This window comes from Poecilia formosa, unplaced genomic scaffold (assembly GCF_000485575.1).
Source record: "Poecilia formosa unplaced genomic scaffold, Poecilia_formosa-5.1.2 Scaffold260, whole genome shotgun sequence".
Lineage (NCBI taxonomy): Eukaryota > Metazoa > Chordata > Actinopteri > Cyprinodontiformes > Poeciliidae > Poecilia > Poecilia formosa.
Window position 1 is genome coordinate 501,573 of NW_006800199.1, and position 15,213 is coordinate 516,785.

General features: G+C 37.5%; 1 protein-coding gene across 1 annotated transcript in view; it reads left to right on the plus strand.

The window, feature by feature from the left end:
* Positions 1 to 15,213, plus strand: part of rad18 (RAD18 E3 ubiquitin protein ligase) — a 30,232-nt gene that overhangs the window by 3,532 nt on the left and 11,487 nt on the right. Inside the window, exons 3-9 of the mRNA XM_007570411.2 lie at positions 92 to 153; positions 938 to 1,008; positions 5,406 to 5,812; positions 7,156 to 7,255; positions 8,462 to 8,649; positions 10,713 to 10,783; positions 11,102 to 11,162. Of these exons, the coding sequence (XP_007570473.1) occupies positions 92 to 153; positions 938 to 1,008; positions 5,406 to 5,812; positions 7,156 to 7,255; positions 8,462 to 8,649; positions 10,713 to 10,783; positions 11,102 to 11,162 (960 nt within the window). The remainder of the gene's footprint in view (positions 1 to 91; positions 154 to 937; positions 1,009 to 5,405; positions 5,813 to 7,155; positions 7,256 to 8,461; positions 8,650 to 10,712; positions 10,784 to 11,101; positions 11,163 to 15,213) is intronic.

Sequence of the window (15,213 nt, forward strand, 5' to 3'; positions counted from 1 at the left end):
TTTTTACCTATATTAATTGAAACAATTTAAACAAAAGTGGATCTATTTGCTTTTAGAATAAGTACAGGTCTGTTTGTTTTTCATTTTCCAGTTTGCTCTTTGTGCATCAGAAAGTTTTTGTCCTACAAGCTGCTCTGTCCAGTTTGCAACTCGGTAAGTATCGACACGAATTAGACATTTTGTCAGTTACGTGCATCGCAATAAATTTAAATATATTCGAATACTTCATTTAATTCATTAATTTGATTCAGGAAGTGAAACTGAGTAATAACCCAGATTTATTCAACAGTCACTCATTTCAATCACTTCTTTCTCTTAATCTTGTCGTTACGGGTGATTTCTAGTTTGTTCAATCAACAGTCTTAGAGACCCGTTGAATGAAGGGTAAGCCACAGAATGCGAACGCTAATGAAGTGCACTGTTCAGAGTGCTGCATGCAGACATATTAATGGAAAGTTGAACTGAGGGGAAAACGTGGTAGGAAAAAATGCACAAGCATGAGGAATAACTACAGCCTTGAGAAGATTGCGATGCAAAGCTTGTTCAAAAAAAAAAAAAAAATGTGAAGAAGATTCACAACGTGGAGACAGCGCTTCAGGAACCACTAGATGAAAGTAAATTTGCATTTCATTTGGAATCAAGGTCTCAGAGGTGGAAGGTAGGATGGAGAGACCCTGAATCCTCGTTGTTTGAGGTTCAGCGCGTAGCTTCCACAGTGATCATAATGAGCATCAAAATGATGGAAAAGAAAAAAGAAGGACTTGACGTATATCACTCTGTGTGTAATGAATCCATATAATGAGTTTCACTTTTTTGATTTAAATTAAAGAAATAAATGCAACTTTTAAGTTGTCCTAATTTTCTATGAGTGAAATATCAAAATTGTAACTCCAATAATGACGTGTTTTTAATGCTGCATTTTTCATCTCTCTTTTAGCAAATGACAGAACAGGACTTACGAAACAACCGTCTGTTGGATGACTTGGTCGTTAACTTTCAAGCTGCGAGGTGAGGAACCGCTTGTGTCAAATAGTAACTGTCACGTCTAGAGAAAGATGAAGCTTTCTTTGCAACTAAAACTGCAGGGTTGCACACAGCATCGTCAAAGTAAATTATTCTTTCATGTTTTTTTCAGTGTTTTTTCTCTGACAGCCTGCACAGTTAGGGAGCAAGGATCAAAACAATGCATATTGTTTCAGCCAGACGTGGCTTATTTCTTTATTTCTGGAGAGATTTATTTTACTTCTTCCTTCGGAGGGGTGGGTAACCGGTGGGCTAGCTCAGCTTAGGGGACACTCACCCACTGGATGGGAGGAGAGAACAATGGAGCAAAGCTAAGCTTATTCAACTAGATCTATATATATATATAAATTTGCTTTAAAATTCCCCCGTCATCAGTTCCCGTCATTCAAAATGTTTGTGGAGTCGGTGTGTGTCAAGAGTCACTTCTTTAGAGGCAAGCTAGCAGAAATACCAGCAGCAGAGCAGGAAATCAGGCTGACTTTACTGCCAACGTGAATGCATTGCCTCAATATGTCTTCTATTTGTTTTTAATGCTTCTAAAACCTGGGAGGAAAAATGATTGCCATGGTGATTTCATGGAATTACACAGTTATTGATGGGATGTCTCTGTGTCTCCCCAAGGTACCAGCACTTTAGGAAATAAAAGCTGTTATTGGTTTCGTGTAATCTTTCTAATTTGTTTGTAAATCCATTGGGAATTTGTTCCCCTCAGCTGAGGTCATGTTGTCAAGTTCTGTGTAATATACCTTTACACACACTTGAGTGTTTTGTAGATTTATTTTTGTTTTTTATTACATCAGGGTACAAATAGTGGTAGCAGTGTCCAAGCTGGGTTACAGGAAGCTCTGCAGTTCTTTTAAAGTCGAGTTTTTCCCAAGTGGCGTGTGGACAGGGTAAGGAGAAAGAAAAAATAGCCTGAGACCAGATCGTCTTGTTATAGTTGACACCTGCCTCATGGGTGCAGCTTTCCACCTGCTTTCATTCACTGCCTGTCATGGACAAACTGATAAATGCTGGCCTGCTTACATGCAGTGTGACATTATGAGCACAAAAGTAAAGTTGTTTCCAGCAACATAAGGCCTGATGTTGATGTTATTCTTCAGGTTTAAGATCACAAATTATTTTTTACTAGAAATAAAACAAATGACTCGTCTTATTTCGACTGAATGAGCTCACAAATGAGCTCTTCTCTCTTGAGGGGGGGAATTCTCATACTGATCTTTGAAACTGTGTCTTTAATATTGTCTTCACTGTTTTGGCTGAAAGGCTGACAGAACGCTTGAGTGCTATTATCTGTCAATAAGCTGCAATATTCGTCTCCTCCATCAATCATGTCACACCATCGACTCGATGAAGGGTTTCACCGCCAACAGCAGAACCTCTGATCGTCATCGCTGTTATGAATAAGTGGGTTACGCTGCCGTTCTTTGCTCCAGAGTTTAATTTCCTGTTGTCCGGCTCTGGGCATCTGCGAGGGGAAATTTCTTGTAAGTGGCCCAGTCGTAATAAAGTGCTGTTTTTATGTAGACATAGTTCTAGATCGGTATTCTAATATGATGTGGCTTTCAGACCCTGTAACCGAGAGCGCTTTTATTTATTTCATTCTCCTCATTCTTATGTTTGAGGAAAAGAGACAAAAGACAAAACTGAAAATAATGTAATGGCACCAAAATATTCAAAACTTAAAAAAAAAAAAGAGGAAAAGTGTTCATCCATTCTTTCTTCCTTCCTGGATTTTGGTGGGGCTTGTAGATACCTCTTGTGGTCATCGGGCAAGAGACTGGGTACACCCTGAACATCATAAAAACGATAAATAAATAATAACAAAATCTCTCCATTGGTACAGCATAATTGATTAAAACAGAGTTATTATCTGTATTATTTTAGTCAAAAGTTAAAATGTACAGAAAGATCCTGAAAAGTAACAACTCCAAGTGGGAAAGTTGGCGGGTTTCTCACCTATTCAGAGCGTCCGATCTCATCTAACCTCGCAAGATAAGCAGAGTCTGACTTCTTTTTTTAAATGCTTGAACATTAGACCATGTGGGAACGCCAGGTGCTGAAAGTGTACACGGTTTGGGGCCATACTGCCCTTTCTATGAGTTCTAGTTTTTGCCTGCAGTAGGAACCCATCAGTGCAGAACATGTTTTAGGACAATTATTTCAAACACCTGTTTTGTGGAGTTGTATATGTTCAGGGATCGGCCTCTCAGTGTGAAAATACTGCATTAGGTAGTTTTTGGATGATGACCATAATTTACTGGCATTAAAGCAGAAGCCGAACAGTCAGCGGCTACCACAGTGGTTCATTAATACATAGCTATAGCTGCCACTCATCATACAGTCTCTCCTCATATTAGTTTACTTGTAAACTGGTTTTGAACTTTGCTGGTAAATGTGTTTAATTTCCACCAAACTTAACTAATTGAGGCACTTTTAAGATGTATTTAAGCCTACTGTCTCTACACACTTACCAATGTGTAGACAGTTTAAGTTGAGTTGAAGTTTTATCGATTAATTTTTTTTTTTACATCTATTTTTGCATCCGTATAGAGATTCCTAATAGAAATGAAAGGACTAGAGCAGACAGTCGGCCAACTTGCTCTGAAGTTGCCATTTTTTTAAATCAGAACTGTGCAAGTTTCTGTTCGCTAAGAGATGAGGTTTTCTCAAATGCATTTTATAAAATATATTTTTCTGAAACGTTCATGATGCACTTGTAATTTACGGCAATTATTCCGCACTGCACACTCAGAAGAATCGGTTTGGTTGTGAGTGAAAAACTTAAATGTTCAGTTGTTGCTGTCGAGGGAAAACTTGATTCACGTCTGACAATTTGACTTGTTTTCTTTCTTTTTTTTGATTTTTGATTTCTGCCCCTATAAGGGCAGTTGTATAATTTAACAGCAGGTTGCAGACACTGCAGATACTTCTGAGCTTAATATCGGAAACAATGAGTGCTCTCCTTTCTGCTGCTCACTAATGAATTATAGATGTGGTCATATTTTATCAGGAAAGAAATGAGTTGAGGCTGATCTAAACATAGATTACATTTTTAATAAGTTCACATCATATTTAAGATCATTTTTTTCAAAAAACATGGATTACCTGGTCTCCACCACAGTCATATTAATAAATGAAAAAAAAAAAAAAACATACTACCTTGTTAAAAATTCCAAAAAGTTGTAAAATGTATTAATTTGTCTTCAGTCTTCACAGTAGCAAAATAATGTAATTGAAGTTGTGTTTATTAAAAAAAATAATAAAAGTTTAGCAAATAAAGTGAAAATGTGATGCCTCTGGTAGATTTTGATTTAAAATTATTTTTATTCCAACAGGAATTTTTACTGATGAGACGCCCATCTCTGAAAATATAAAGCTAAAAGCGGTATCAATTTTGAAGACAGTAAATTGTTTTTTTAGTTTTACATTTTTAAAAATGGATTGTAGTTGTTTGTGCCCTTAACGACACATCAGCAATAACATTATCTTCCTTTAAGTGTCATTGAGACTGTTATGTTCGAACATAACAGTGTCAGTTCGAACTGATGTTCGAACTGAGTAACGAACATCAGTTCGTTACTCAGTTTAACGAACTGATGTTTTCTGACACTACGAAGGAACAGCCTTCGGTGTTTGAGCACTAAACTGAGTAAATACAATGCTGCATAACTTTTAAGTGATTTATATTTTTTATGGTTAAAAACACAACTGGTAACAGTGAATTCATCATTAGATGTACTGCAGGGAGGTATGAAAGGAATTTATAAGATTAACAACTAATCACTCATTTTGATTTTGGTTTCTGTTGTGACTGTTGTAGACTCTACCTGTCTGAGTGTGTGAAGTGTTAAGGATGAATGCTACCAGGAAAAGTGTCAGGGGAGGAGCCTGTTCCCCCCATCACACTGGTCGTGTGTGTGTGTGTGTGTGTGTGTGTGTGTGTGTGTGTGTGTGTGTGTCTCTGTCTGTCTCTGGTAACACACATGCGTGAGCATGAACCTGCCCTAATGGAAACAGTAAGCACCAAGGAGTTTTAGATATGGAAAGCAGAACATCACACACCTCATTGAGTTCGTTTTATTGCCAAGCGATGGCCCCGCTGCAGTTTGTTTGCTTTCCACTTTTCCAAGACGGTGGCCAAAGTGTCTCCTTTTTTAGCTCTGCAGACGAGCCATAGAATAACTGAGCTCTGGCAGATTTCCTTAAAGTGCTCTCAAATGTCACACAAGCAGGTACTGGTGGATATAGGTTCTTTTAGATGTGCTCAATATGCTTAATGTATGTTTGTTTCCCTGCATGAACTATACATATGTATATCTATTTTTTGTTTAATATTTAACTTTTTATTTGCTTTGCTTTTGTTATTTTTTTCCCCCTAGGGAGCAGTTGTTAAAAGCTAACTTTGAATCTCCTCCAATATCGCCAACGACCCCAGCTTCCGCTACCAAATGCAAAACTCCCAGGGAGAACAGCCAGAGGTCCGGCAGTTCCATTTTAAGTCACTTTTTCCAAAAGAAGGCCAGAACACCTCCCGGTAAAGAAACTCATCAGGATGTTCATCGGGGAGAAGTGCAGAGAACACCGAGCTGTAGAGCAAAGGGCTCTGACCTATATTCTGGAAAAGCTCAAATGTCAGCGGTTGTGAAGGAGGAACCAGTGGATGTGGAGGAACCGTCCATCAAGGTCCTGATGTCCCTGAAACAGCAGGTCACGTCTTGTCTGACTCCTGGGTTGGAGATGGCACATTCCTCATCGCCATCAAAAGATAGAAAGCCCGTAATCAAAGGTGCAGCCATTTTAGCTTTGGAGCATGTTGCCCTTTTTAGCTGCTTTTTTTTTTTTTTGCTCCTTTTTATATCATTTTCTGCCTCTCTTGCCACTGAATGAAATGAGGAAAAAACGAGGAATGGAAAGGCACATTTGGAGCTGCAATACAGCACCACATAATGATCCCATGCGTAGCCCTGAGGACGAGAGAGGAGCTACAGGTCTTTAAACTTCCAGGAAAGAAGATGATTACACTTTATTCATTTTTTTTTTTAAAGATGTACTGATCAGGCTTTTTCTGGTCAATACCAGTTTCCTGCAGATTGTATTTTCTCTTTTGTTCCTAAACATAAGGCATCCAAGAGAAAATGTGCAGCAGTCTTTTTAATATAGAACATAGTTTTAAATATAATAGAAAATTTGAGTTTTAAGATTATTTGCATTTATGCATCAAAGCACAATTAAAAACAGTGCATCAAGGTATACTGTGTTGGTAGATGTTTTTTTTACTAAAAATGCAGCAATGTCAGTCAGATTCCCCAATCCTGATCTTTGACTGATTTGATGATTCCTTTTAAACAATCTTTCAGGTTTGAACAGTTCTACTTTAGATGATTTCTAAACTGGTTTTCTTGCCATGTTGAGCTGATGTCAGCTTTGCTGTTTAAGCTTTGCAGTGATGAATCAAATTTCACATGATCATGAATATTCCTGCACAGTTTTAGAAAAGCAGGCATGGCATGAAAAGATAATGACCATTCAGAAGGTACCAATATAATGATGGTAAATAAATAGTTTGAATTCACGGCCCAAGACACTGAAACTTACCAAATATTGCATTCATTTCATCTGCATGAGTGCAATTCAGTGTGTTGTGCAGCTCTAAATGTAAATTCCTATTTCTGCTATACTTCAGAAATTTCAGTCAAGCTGATTGCAGTTTTATTCTTTTGACTTTAGATGTGATGTATGAATTTTCATGAGTTGTGAGTTTTTAAGTGGTTATATGCTTTTGCTAAGTGAAAATATAACGTCTTGTAATTAAGGAGACATCTTATTATTTACTGTTCCCCTGTAAGTATTGCTGTTTTTCTGACGTGTAGTTGATGATTAGAATCATTAATCACGGTTCTCTGGTGGTTATGATAAGTAATTTCACGTATTTACCCTTTTGAATGAGTATGGTCACCAATGCAGTTTGCTGTGACAACATAATAGGCTGGCACCGAGTTAAGATTCATTATGCTCTGCAGTCACATTAAGCTTGGCAGTAAAGAATCTAAAATGATTAATTAGTGTTGAGTGTCGATTAAGATGCTAACAAAGCCTTCATCCTAACCTTTTTTTTATTTTGTTTTCCAGTTGAGTGTCCTGTGTGCTCTGTTAGTGTGACGCAGCACTTTATCAACAAACATCTGGACACGTGTCTTTCCAGCGGGGAAAAGAAGGAAAGCCTAAGGAGGTAAAGGAGTCAAGTTATTATACTTTAATAATTTCATAAACTTAATGGAAGCAAAACGGATGACGGCTCCTTTTTAACTGCTGATGTCCTCTACCCATCTCACGACATTCTGTTGTGCTTTCCGGCTCTGACTGGTGCTGTTCCAGTACCCCACACTGTGATGCAGCCTGTCAGTAGAAGTTTGTCAATTCCTCATGTTGCTAAAATAATTATTAATAATTATATATATATAAAAAAGTTACCTTTAACCATTTATTTACCTTTATTTTGAATTTGATGCAAATTCCTAAGCAAAGATATAGATGAAACGGCAGGATCTGACAAAAAAATGACAAACCAAATTCTGTAGAAACATACTTTTTAATAAAAATAAGGCTAAGATTCATTAATTTTAAAAGACTTATTTGTGAACAATACTGCTTTATTTCTGTATTTACTTGAACTCGATATAAGTTGGATAACAAAACGACATTTATAGCTAAGGTTACCTGATAAAAACCTGCTGTGTGCTTTAATGTGCTGAATCATGTTGTGTTTTCTGCCTTATTAGTGACATTAAAGGTTGAAATTATGATCAACCTATTTTATTATGATGGAATAAAATAGCATTTTTGTCCCACCTGCATTGGCCTCGGTTGTAAAGCACTCTTATTGATTTTGAACCAGTGGTTACTAATGTCACCTGTCTGACTTTGGCAACAAATGAGTCAAAACTTCTGGGCTCTCATTTTCATTCTTGCTGGAGTTCTGCTTTAAGTCTCTTCTGTCCCTTTAGTGTCTCTTTGTTCTGGGTGATGTTAGGGTAAATGATTATCTTATATTTGCAAACCGTCTCTGCCTGTAAAAAGCATTTAATGTCACGGACCTCATCTTGGCTGCAGGCTGCATCAGTATGCAATGTGTGACTTTATTAAAGTGATTGATCTTTTTCAAAGCTGCCCTTGAAACCATTTTGATTGTTGATTTGTAAGGCATCAATGTGCTTCGGTTAGTGCAGCAGTGTACCCACTGCTTTATCATAATTAACGGCAGGTGTCTTATTTATCTATAATCATTCGACAATATAATTTTAATATATGTGGTGTATTTGATTAACCTTGCATTTTCATTGTTGTTCTAATATCAGTAATTAACTTGTCCATCCTAGGAAGAACTGCATAATAACTTTTTAATCCTGTGCATAAACTGTTCATTTGTCTCCTGCAGCTCTCAAGGCACGACCATGCGTCCGATGGCAAAGCTGGTGTACAATCTCCTTTCAGTGCAGGATCTGAAGAGGAGGTTGAAGGACTGCCATCTGTCAATGCAGGGTTCTCGGGACCAGCTGATCAAAAGACACAAAGAGTTTGTCCACTTGTACAACTCGCAGTGCGACTCCCTGAAGCCTAAATCAGGTGAGACAGCCTTGTCTTTGTAAATACATCTGAAGCCGGATAATTACAAGTACTGTATGTATGAAAATACACATTGACATTTTTTTTTTGTCCTTTGACATCAAATAATAATTTTGTTTTACGTTAGGTCAGTTAGGATTATAAAAATTATTTCTATTTGCAAAATGGCAGAATGATGAGCAAGATCCTTTTTGTTTTTTTTTTTACAACATAATAGAAATATCCTTTATTGTCCCTCAGTGGGGAAATGCAGGTGTGCCAACAGCAAAGTGACAGACAAGTTCAAAGCCTGCAGATTCACAAGATCTAAAATACAATAACAAAAATGAGAAATAAATTTGCTTAATATTCGCTTGTACTGCATTTGCACTTTGTTGAGTCAGGTCGGTAGGCAGCTGCCACCTCTGCACTTCACAACTGAGAAGGTGTGCTCATGCTGGCAACATTCCCCCCTTTGTTCTCCAAATATTCATTATGGCCAAACACTGCAGTGTTGGTTTCATTAGACCACAGGAAATGTCTCCAAATAATAACAACTTTGTCCTTAACTACAAACTGTAAATTGGCCTTTTTTTCTGCTGCTGTTATGCTTTTGGAGTAATAACTTCTTCCTCACTGAGTTTCCTTCCAGCCCCCGTCAGTACAGGTCTTATTTCACTGTGGATAATTACACTCTAGGCTCAGCCTGCATCATCACGGGGTCTTTTGCTTTTACCTCTCTATCCCTTAATGAACAGTTTGATGACTCCACTTTCATATTTTATCTATATTTGTATGTAATTGTTTGAACAGATCAACCAGGAATGTCTGGAATACTTGTTTAAAGGGCGCTACTTCCAAAGACATGGGAATGCACTTGAAGAATATTGTTTAAAAACGATGAGAACATTTTCTCCAGGGAGTCATCATTTGTTGAAGTGATTGTTTTACTTTTGTGTAGGTCTTATGTTTCAGTCATGAGCACCATTTTTGTTTTTGTTTCTCTCCAGGAGGTACTGAATAAAAATGAACTAAAACACACAAGTTTGACGTTTCAAGCATTTCCTTGAGAGCTGTGGCTTTAGTGGCTGTGATGTGGAGGAAGAAGCTTAATTCATTCTGTGAAGGTGGTCAACCTGAAGTCACTTTGTGTACCTGCAAAAAAGGTGCAAATAGAATCAGAGGACTAACCACAGTAAGGCAGGAAGAAAGGATGGCTGTAATTAAAAAAAAGAAACAGTGATTGAATATATTAATATGGTTATGAATATCAATTAAAGTATTAGACCATGAAAGCACCTACCATTTGCAAGAATTCCAGCTGTTATGAATTCTTTTCTTTTTTTTGCATTAATTAACTTGCAAAGATAAAAAGGATTCACTTCAGTAGGTTGATATTGTAAATGTCATTTTCTGCTGTCCAGACTCGGTGTGTAGCAGTTTGAGGGTACTACGGTATGCATTGTGATCAGACATTCTTCTTAGAGGATGAGATCATTTCAGAGGTAGTAAGTTTTAATTCAGAGACGCAATTGACATTAATTTATAGCCTTCTTCTGACAGGAGCATCCTAGAGTAATTTGTCTCTATTTAAGCTAAGTATCAATTCTGTGATTACTCTAAAATGTTTTCTGCTCACAGTTGGACATAAGGGATGTTGCCTGTTGAGGAGGAGAAAACGATGAGACGCTGGTCATGGCCCCGCCTTCTTGTTTGCATTTTTATTTTCTCAGAGCATTGATTGGTTGAGAGACGGTGAATTCTTGGTTATGAACTCTAATCTAGAAACTCAACCTTCTCCAGTGGTTAGGTTTAAAGGTGGTATGCATGCCACACCTTTCAGATGCTCAATAACAGAAAAAATCTTCTCTTGCCACTTCAGTTTTTTTTAATGTCTTTGAGTCTGTTTAATAAAATCCCTTTAAAACATTGTGAAGTTTGTTATTGTACCAAATGGAATACGAATTATTTTGCAAGGCACTGCTCCCACTGGTTGTTTATTTTGTTTGCACTGTAACATCATTGATCACCCCTGCATTTTATAATACTGGTGATTCAAAGATTTTTTTCTGTGCTGTCAACAGTTGAAGAGATTGCTAGAGAGGTGGAGGCCAATGAGAAGATGAGAAGTCAGATGCAGGAGAAGTCTAAACCTGTAAGTATTTATTTACCAAAGAGAGCTGAAGATCTGTTATTCATTTTGCGGGTTTTCTTACTTTTTTCATAAGAGTTGGTAATCCTAGCTGTAAAGGCAATTGAGTGTTTTTATCACTGAAGAAAAACATGGCATTTTAGTTGCAAATTCAGAATTTGTGAAACATTTATTTGTTCCAATTTCAGAAAAAAAAAAAAACTTTTTATACCTTAAAAGGTGTAATTAAAAGTTTGCCGTTACTGACAGTTTAACATTTTACAAAGACTTTGCCTTCCACTTTGTTTTCATAAATGTTCCTGTCACCTTATTGATTCGCAGGTCATGGTTTTCACAAAGAATCAGTCTGAGGAAGAGATTGAGGAGATGCATTCAAATTATAGTAAGTGCTGTTTTTTTTTTTTTTTTTCTTTTCTCTCTGTTGTGACGCCTTTGGCTAGTTTTACACCCAAGTAGTTTCTTTTAAACTGAAGATTTTAAATACTGCCTTCACCTACTTATACAAGCCTGTTGCATCCTTTTCTTTTACCAGCTGTGGAGTTTACCCTCCACTTCTATCTCACAGGAGGCTGTGAGCTATGGATGTGGATGGTATAATAGTAACCTGCAGGCTGCCGCGTGCCACAGTTCCTGATAAGCATGTCTTTTTGAGATATTTAGCGTTTATTAATTTTGGTTCCCTAAAGCCCTTCTGTGAGAGCGAGCTGCCAGCAGCTACGTAAATCAGCCAGTTTTGTCTTTTTGTTTTCAATTTGTCGTCTTCAAACACCATGGGAAACGCTACAGCCTTTGGGTGATTCTATAAAGACAAAGTGACTCAAGAAATGGTGGAGAGTACACAGGTGGCTGTGAGAACATCTTGAGGGATGAGGAGCTGCTGTCTTCTTTGTTAAAATGTCAATGCAGGTTTTACATTCTCAGTCAGTCTCATTCAAAAAGTGTGGAGACGGCGTGAACCAGACTTTCATCAATCAGTGGTTTTGTGGCAAATTTTCAGCCTTCAAATTTATTGAAAGATTTGACCTGTCAATATAGATTTAAGTGGATTCTGGTTTTCTTTTAACAAGCTTTGTAATCAGTAACATTAAGAAAAAGTACAGGGATACATGTACTTGTGTTTTTCTTAATTTAGGCCCTACTTTTATTATATTTATGCAGTGCTGCTTGCCGACATCAACTTTCTGTCTGCAAGGGACGACAAGTAGCGTTACCAACTCATTTGACTTGGGTTGGAAAACCCTATTACACATTGGCATAGACGAGACTCTTGACTTATCTCGAGAACTGGATTATACCTCAGCCAGCAACAGGCAGTACACATATTCTGCGAATCAATTTGGATAAATGGGTAAAGCTAGTAAATACACTTTCATTAGAAATACAGACAAATAATTCCATATAATGCCCCAACTGTCCTTATGATGAATATTCGTCTTAAACATTAGTTCTCAAACTTTATTGGTTGGGGCCACAGGACAGTTTTCTTTTTTCCAAGCCCTCCAACAAACAAAAACAGAAAAATCTTTTTCTTTTTACAGAAAAAAGGGGGAGGAAATCAGTGCTGAGCAATGCGGTATTCATTTGAAGTGCCTCTATTTTGGCATAAAGTGAGTCTATCTGAAAAATTTGTGAGATTAATTAAGAACTTAACTAAATTAGCATAGGTTTGAAACACTATCAGTGATCACTATCAGTGAAAAATAAGTTTTATTTCAGAAAATAAGTGGTGTTTTAAAATTCTTCTCTTTGAAATGAAGAAGCAAACGAGCCTCTATGTATTAAAAACCAGAGGTAAAAAAATGTGTTGTATCTTAAAAACATTACAATTAATGTGATTTATTTGTGCAAAGAAACGAATGAAACCCACGATTTCACTACACTGACACAAATGTGCGTGTTAAAAGAAAAACCCTCTCTACATTTGTGGAGAAGTTTGATTCTTTTGACAGATTTATCTGATCTTTGCTTAGTTTTTGTGACTGACGACCTTCAACAGCAGGTTTTCATCCTTGAGCTCTTTCGTTTTCTTTCTATCCTCTCTCTGTGCATTCATGACATTCATACCGCGTCACACAACAATACACTGTGATCATCACACAGAAAGACCAGGTACCTGAGCCCTTTCATGAGAGATAGCAATGTTTGCTCCAATACTGTCAAGAAAATAAACTCCTCCTGCGCTGTGGCTGGACAAAGGCTCTGCTAGGTACTTGAGCTTTTCCAGATTGTGCCTGTCACCGTGGAAACACTAATTTGGTGAATGTATATTTCTAAAACAAATTCGGGTTGACACATTTGAAGAAAAAAATCAGAGGGAAAAAAACAAAATAAATATCCAGAAGGCTTGTTGTTAACTCTTGTTGTGACACCTTACTCTTTGAGAATCACAGGACTAAAACTGTCTTTTTAAAACCTGGTTATTTACCATCTAATGGCTCAAGAGTCAAAATGAGCTGGGATTCAATTTTGGTCACTTCAGGTACGCTCTCCTTTTTGTGTTTTTTTTTATTGTTACGGGTCTGATATTCAAACTTTCTACGTTGAGAATTGATCGTCAAAAATTGATTATAAAATGTCATGTTCGTCTTATTTGTAGAAGCTACTTCTGAAAAATGCCATTAGGTGATATTACTTTGGTTGCAAGCTGTTAGTTTGTTGTCAGGGCATCGGACTGGGCCAAATTGGTCGAGGAGATCTGCTGTATTTCAACATTGAATCGTTCTTTGACAGTTTCCTGAAAGTCTAAGCTTTTATAAGTGTCAGTGCTTGTCCAGTCGGCTTGTTCATCTGGAAAACAAACCCCTCCCTCATCCGTTGTAGCACAAAAAGATTCTCGTAATCAGCAGGGTGCTGTTTTGTGTGGAATAAAGTGCAGCATATTAATACAGCAGAGATGTACGCTGTTCCTTTGAATGCGTGCTTGTTCCTGATATAAAATCATTTCACGTCTGAGACGGGAACCATTGTAACACAACCGTATCCAAACTTTTAATCAGTGTAGAAAGCCTCTGTCTGGAGCGATACCCTTTATCAGTGCAGTACCAAACTCGGTACTGCAGATGAATAGGTATTATTTGACATCTAGAGGTGATGAAATAGAAAGTGTGTTTCCTACGTTTTTGTGACCATGCATGTCTAGATTACTGGCTTAAACCACATGTAATGACAGATTTTTTTGTTCCGTATCAGAGGACATAATCCTAATCACAGTTCAAGTCATGTTGACATAGTTGGATAAAGAGCTTGTTGAAAATAACTTTATAGAGCTAACTTTAAAAGTGTTTGAGAAATGGATGTGACTCACAGGAGGTGGGTTCTATTTATAGCTGCTCTGGTGTGATAACCTCTTGATTTATCAGAGGAGGATGTGGATGAGTCACTCTCCTGGCGTGGGGAACGGTGAGCGAGCAAATAAGAATGTGAAAGCAGCATATACTCATGCAAACACAAAACCCATCAGGACGTTGCAGACTTTTTTTAGTCTGACCTGCTTATTTTTGGAGAAAATTATCTTACAACGAAAACCAAATACAAATATCAGTGACGTGCGGTGAGATTCATGGCTGGTGAGGCACCCACTTAATTATAATCGGATTTATAAATCTAGACCCCCTGCATGTTATTGTTTACGTAAGGAAATTTCGCGCATGCGTACAATGCTGGAGGGCAAAAAGGCTATTATTACTTTACATGCCATCCATAGACGCGCCGCCGCCACAGAATAATTCCGTTATCTCAATCAAACTTAGACATAAAAATATTATTAATTTAGTGCTGTGCTCCACAGCACAGGGAGAAACAACTCAAAACCACGTCTTTCTCGCTCTTTGTATCAGCGCAGCTACTGTATGGCTAGCTCTCTGTTACTGTCTCTTACTCTGCAGTTGTGGAGTCACAATATCTTCGCGGGTCCATTTATTTGACTGATCATGGTTGTTTTGGCAGCACTGGGGCACAAAGACACCATTCCCCCAGTAAATCATTTAATCCAGTAACCGTTCTGTAAGGATGATGTGTTGCTAATTGGCATGCTTCCCTGCATATCACAGCCAGCAGTCGTCATTTGATCAACTTTCCACAACTAATTCTAGCTAGAAAAGCGCCCAACAGCTGCTGTTTCTAGACCTTCCTCTCACATCAGATGTCAGTGTTGATGAGTTTCCAAAGGCTGCACTGGAAGGTCAGAAAGTACACGTAAAAAAAAATGAAGAATGTGACTTATAAATGCTTAAATAGTTTAGTACTTCCCTTTTACCCATGCTGCCACGGAGTCTACTGTGACAGGCCAGAGAGATTCAGTCTGTTCATAGAAATGCTGCTCTATCTTGTCACTTTAGAACTTATAAAATAAAAAAAAAATACAAATCTGTTTATTTTAATTTATTTAAACATTAGTTTACCAACAGTGTATAAAAATACATTTAATTAAAAGG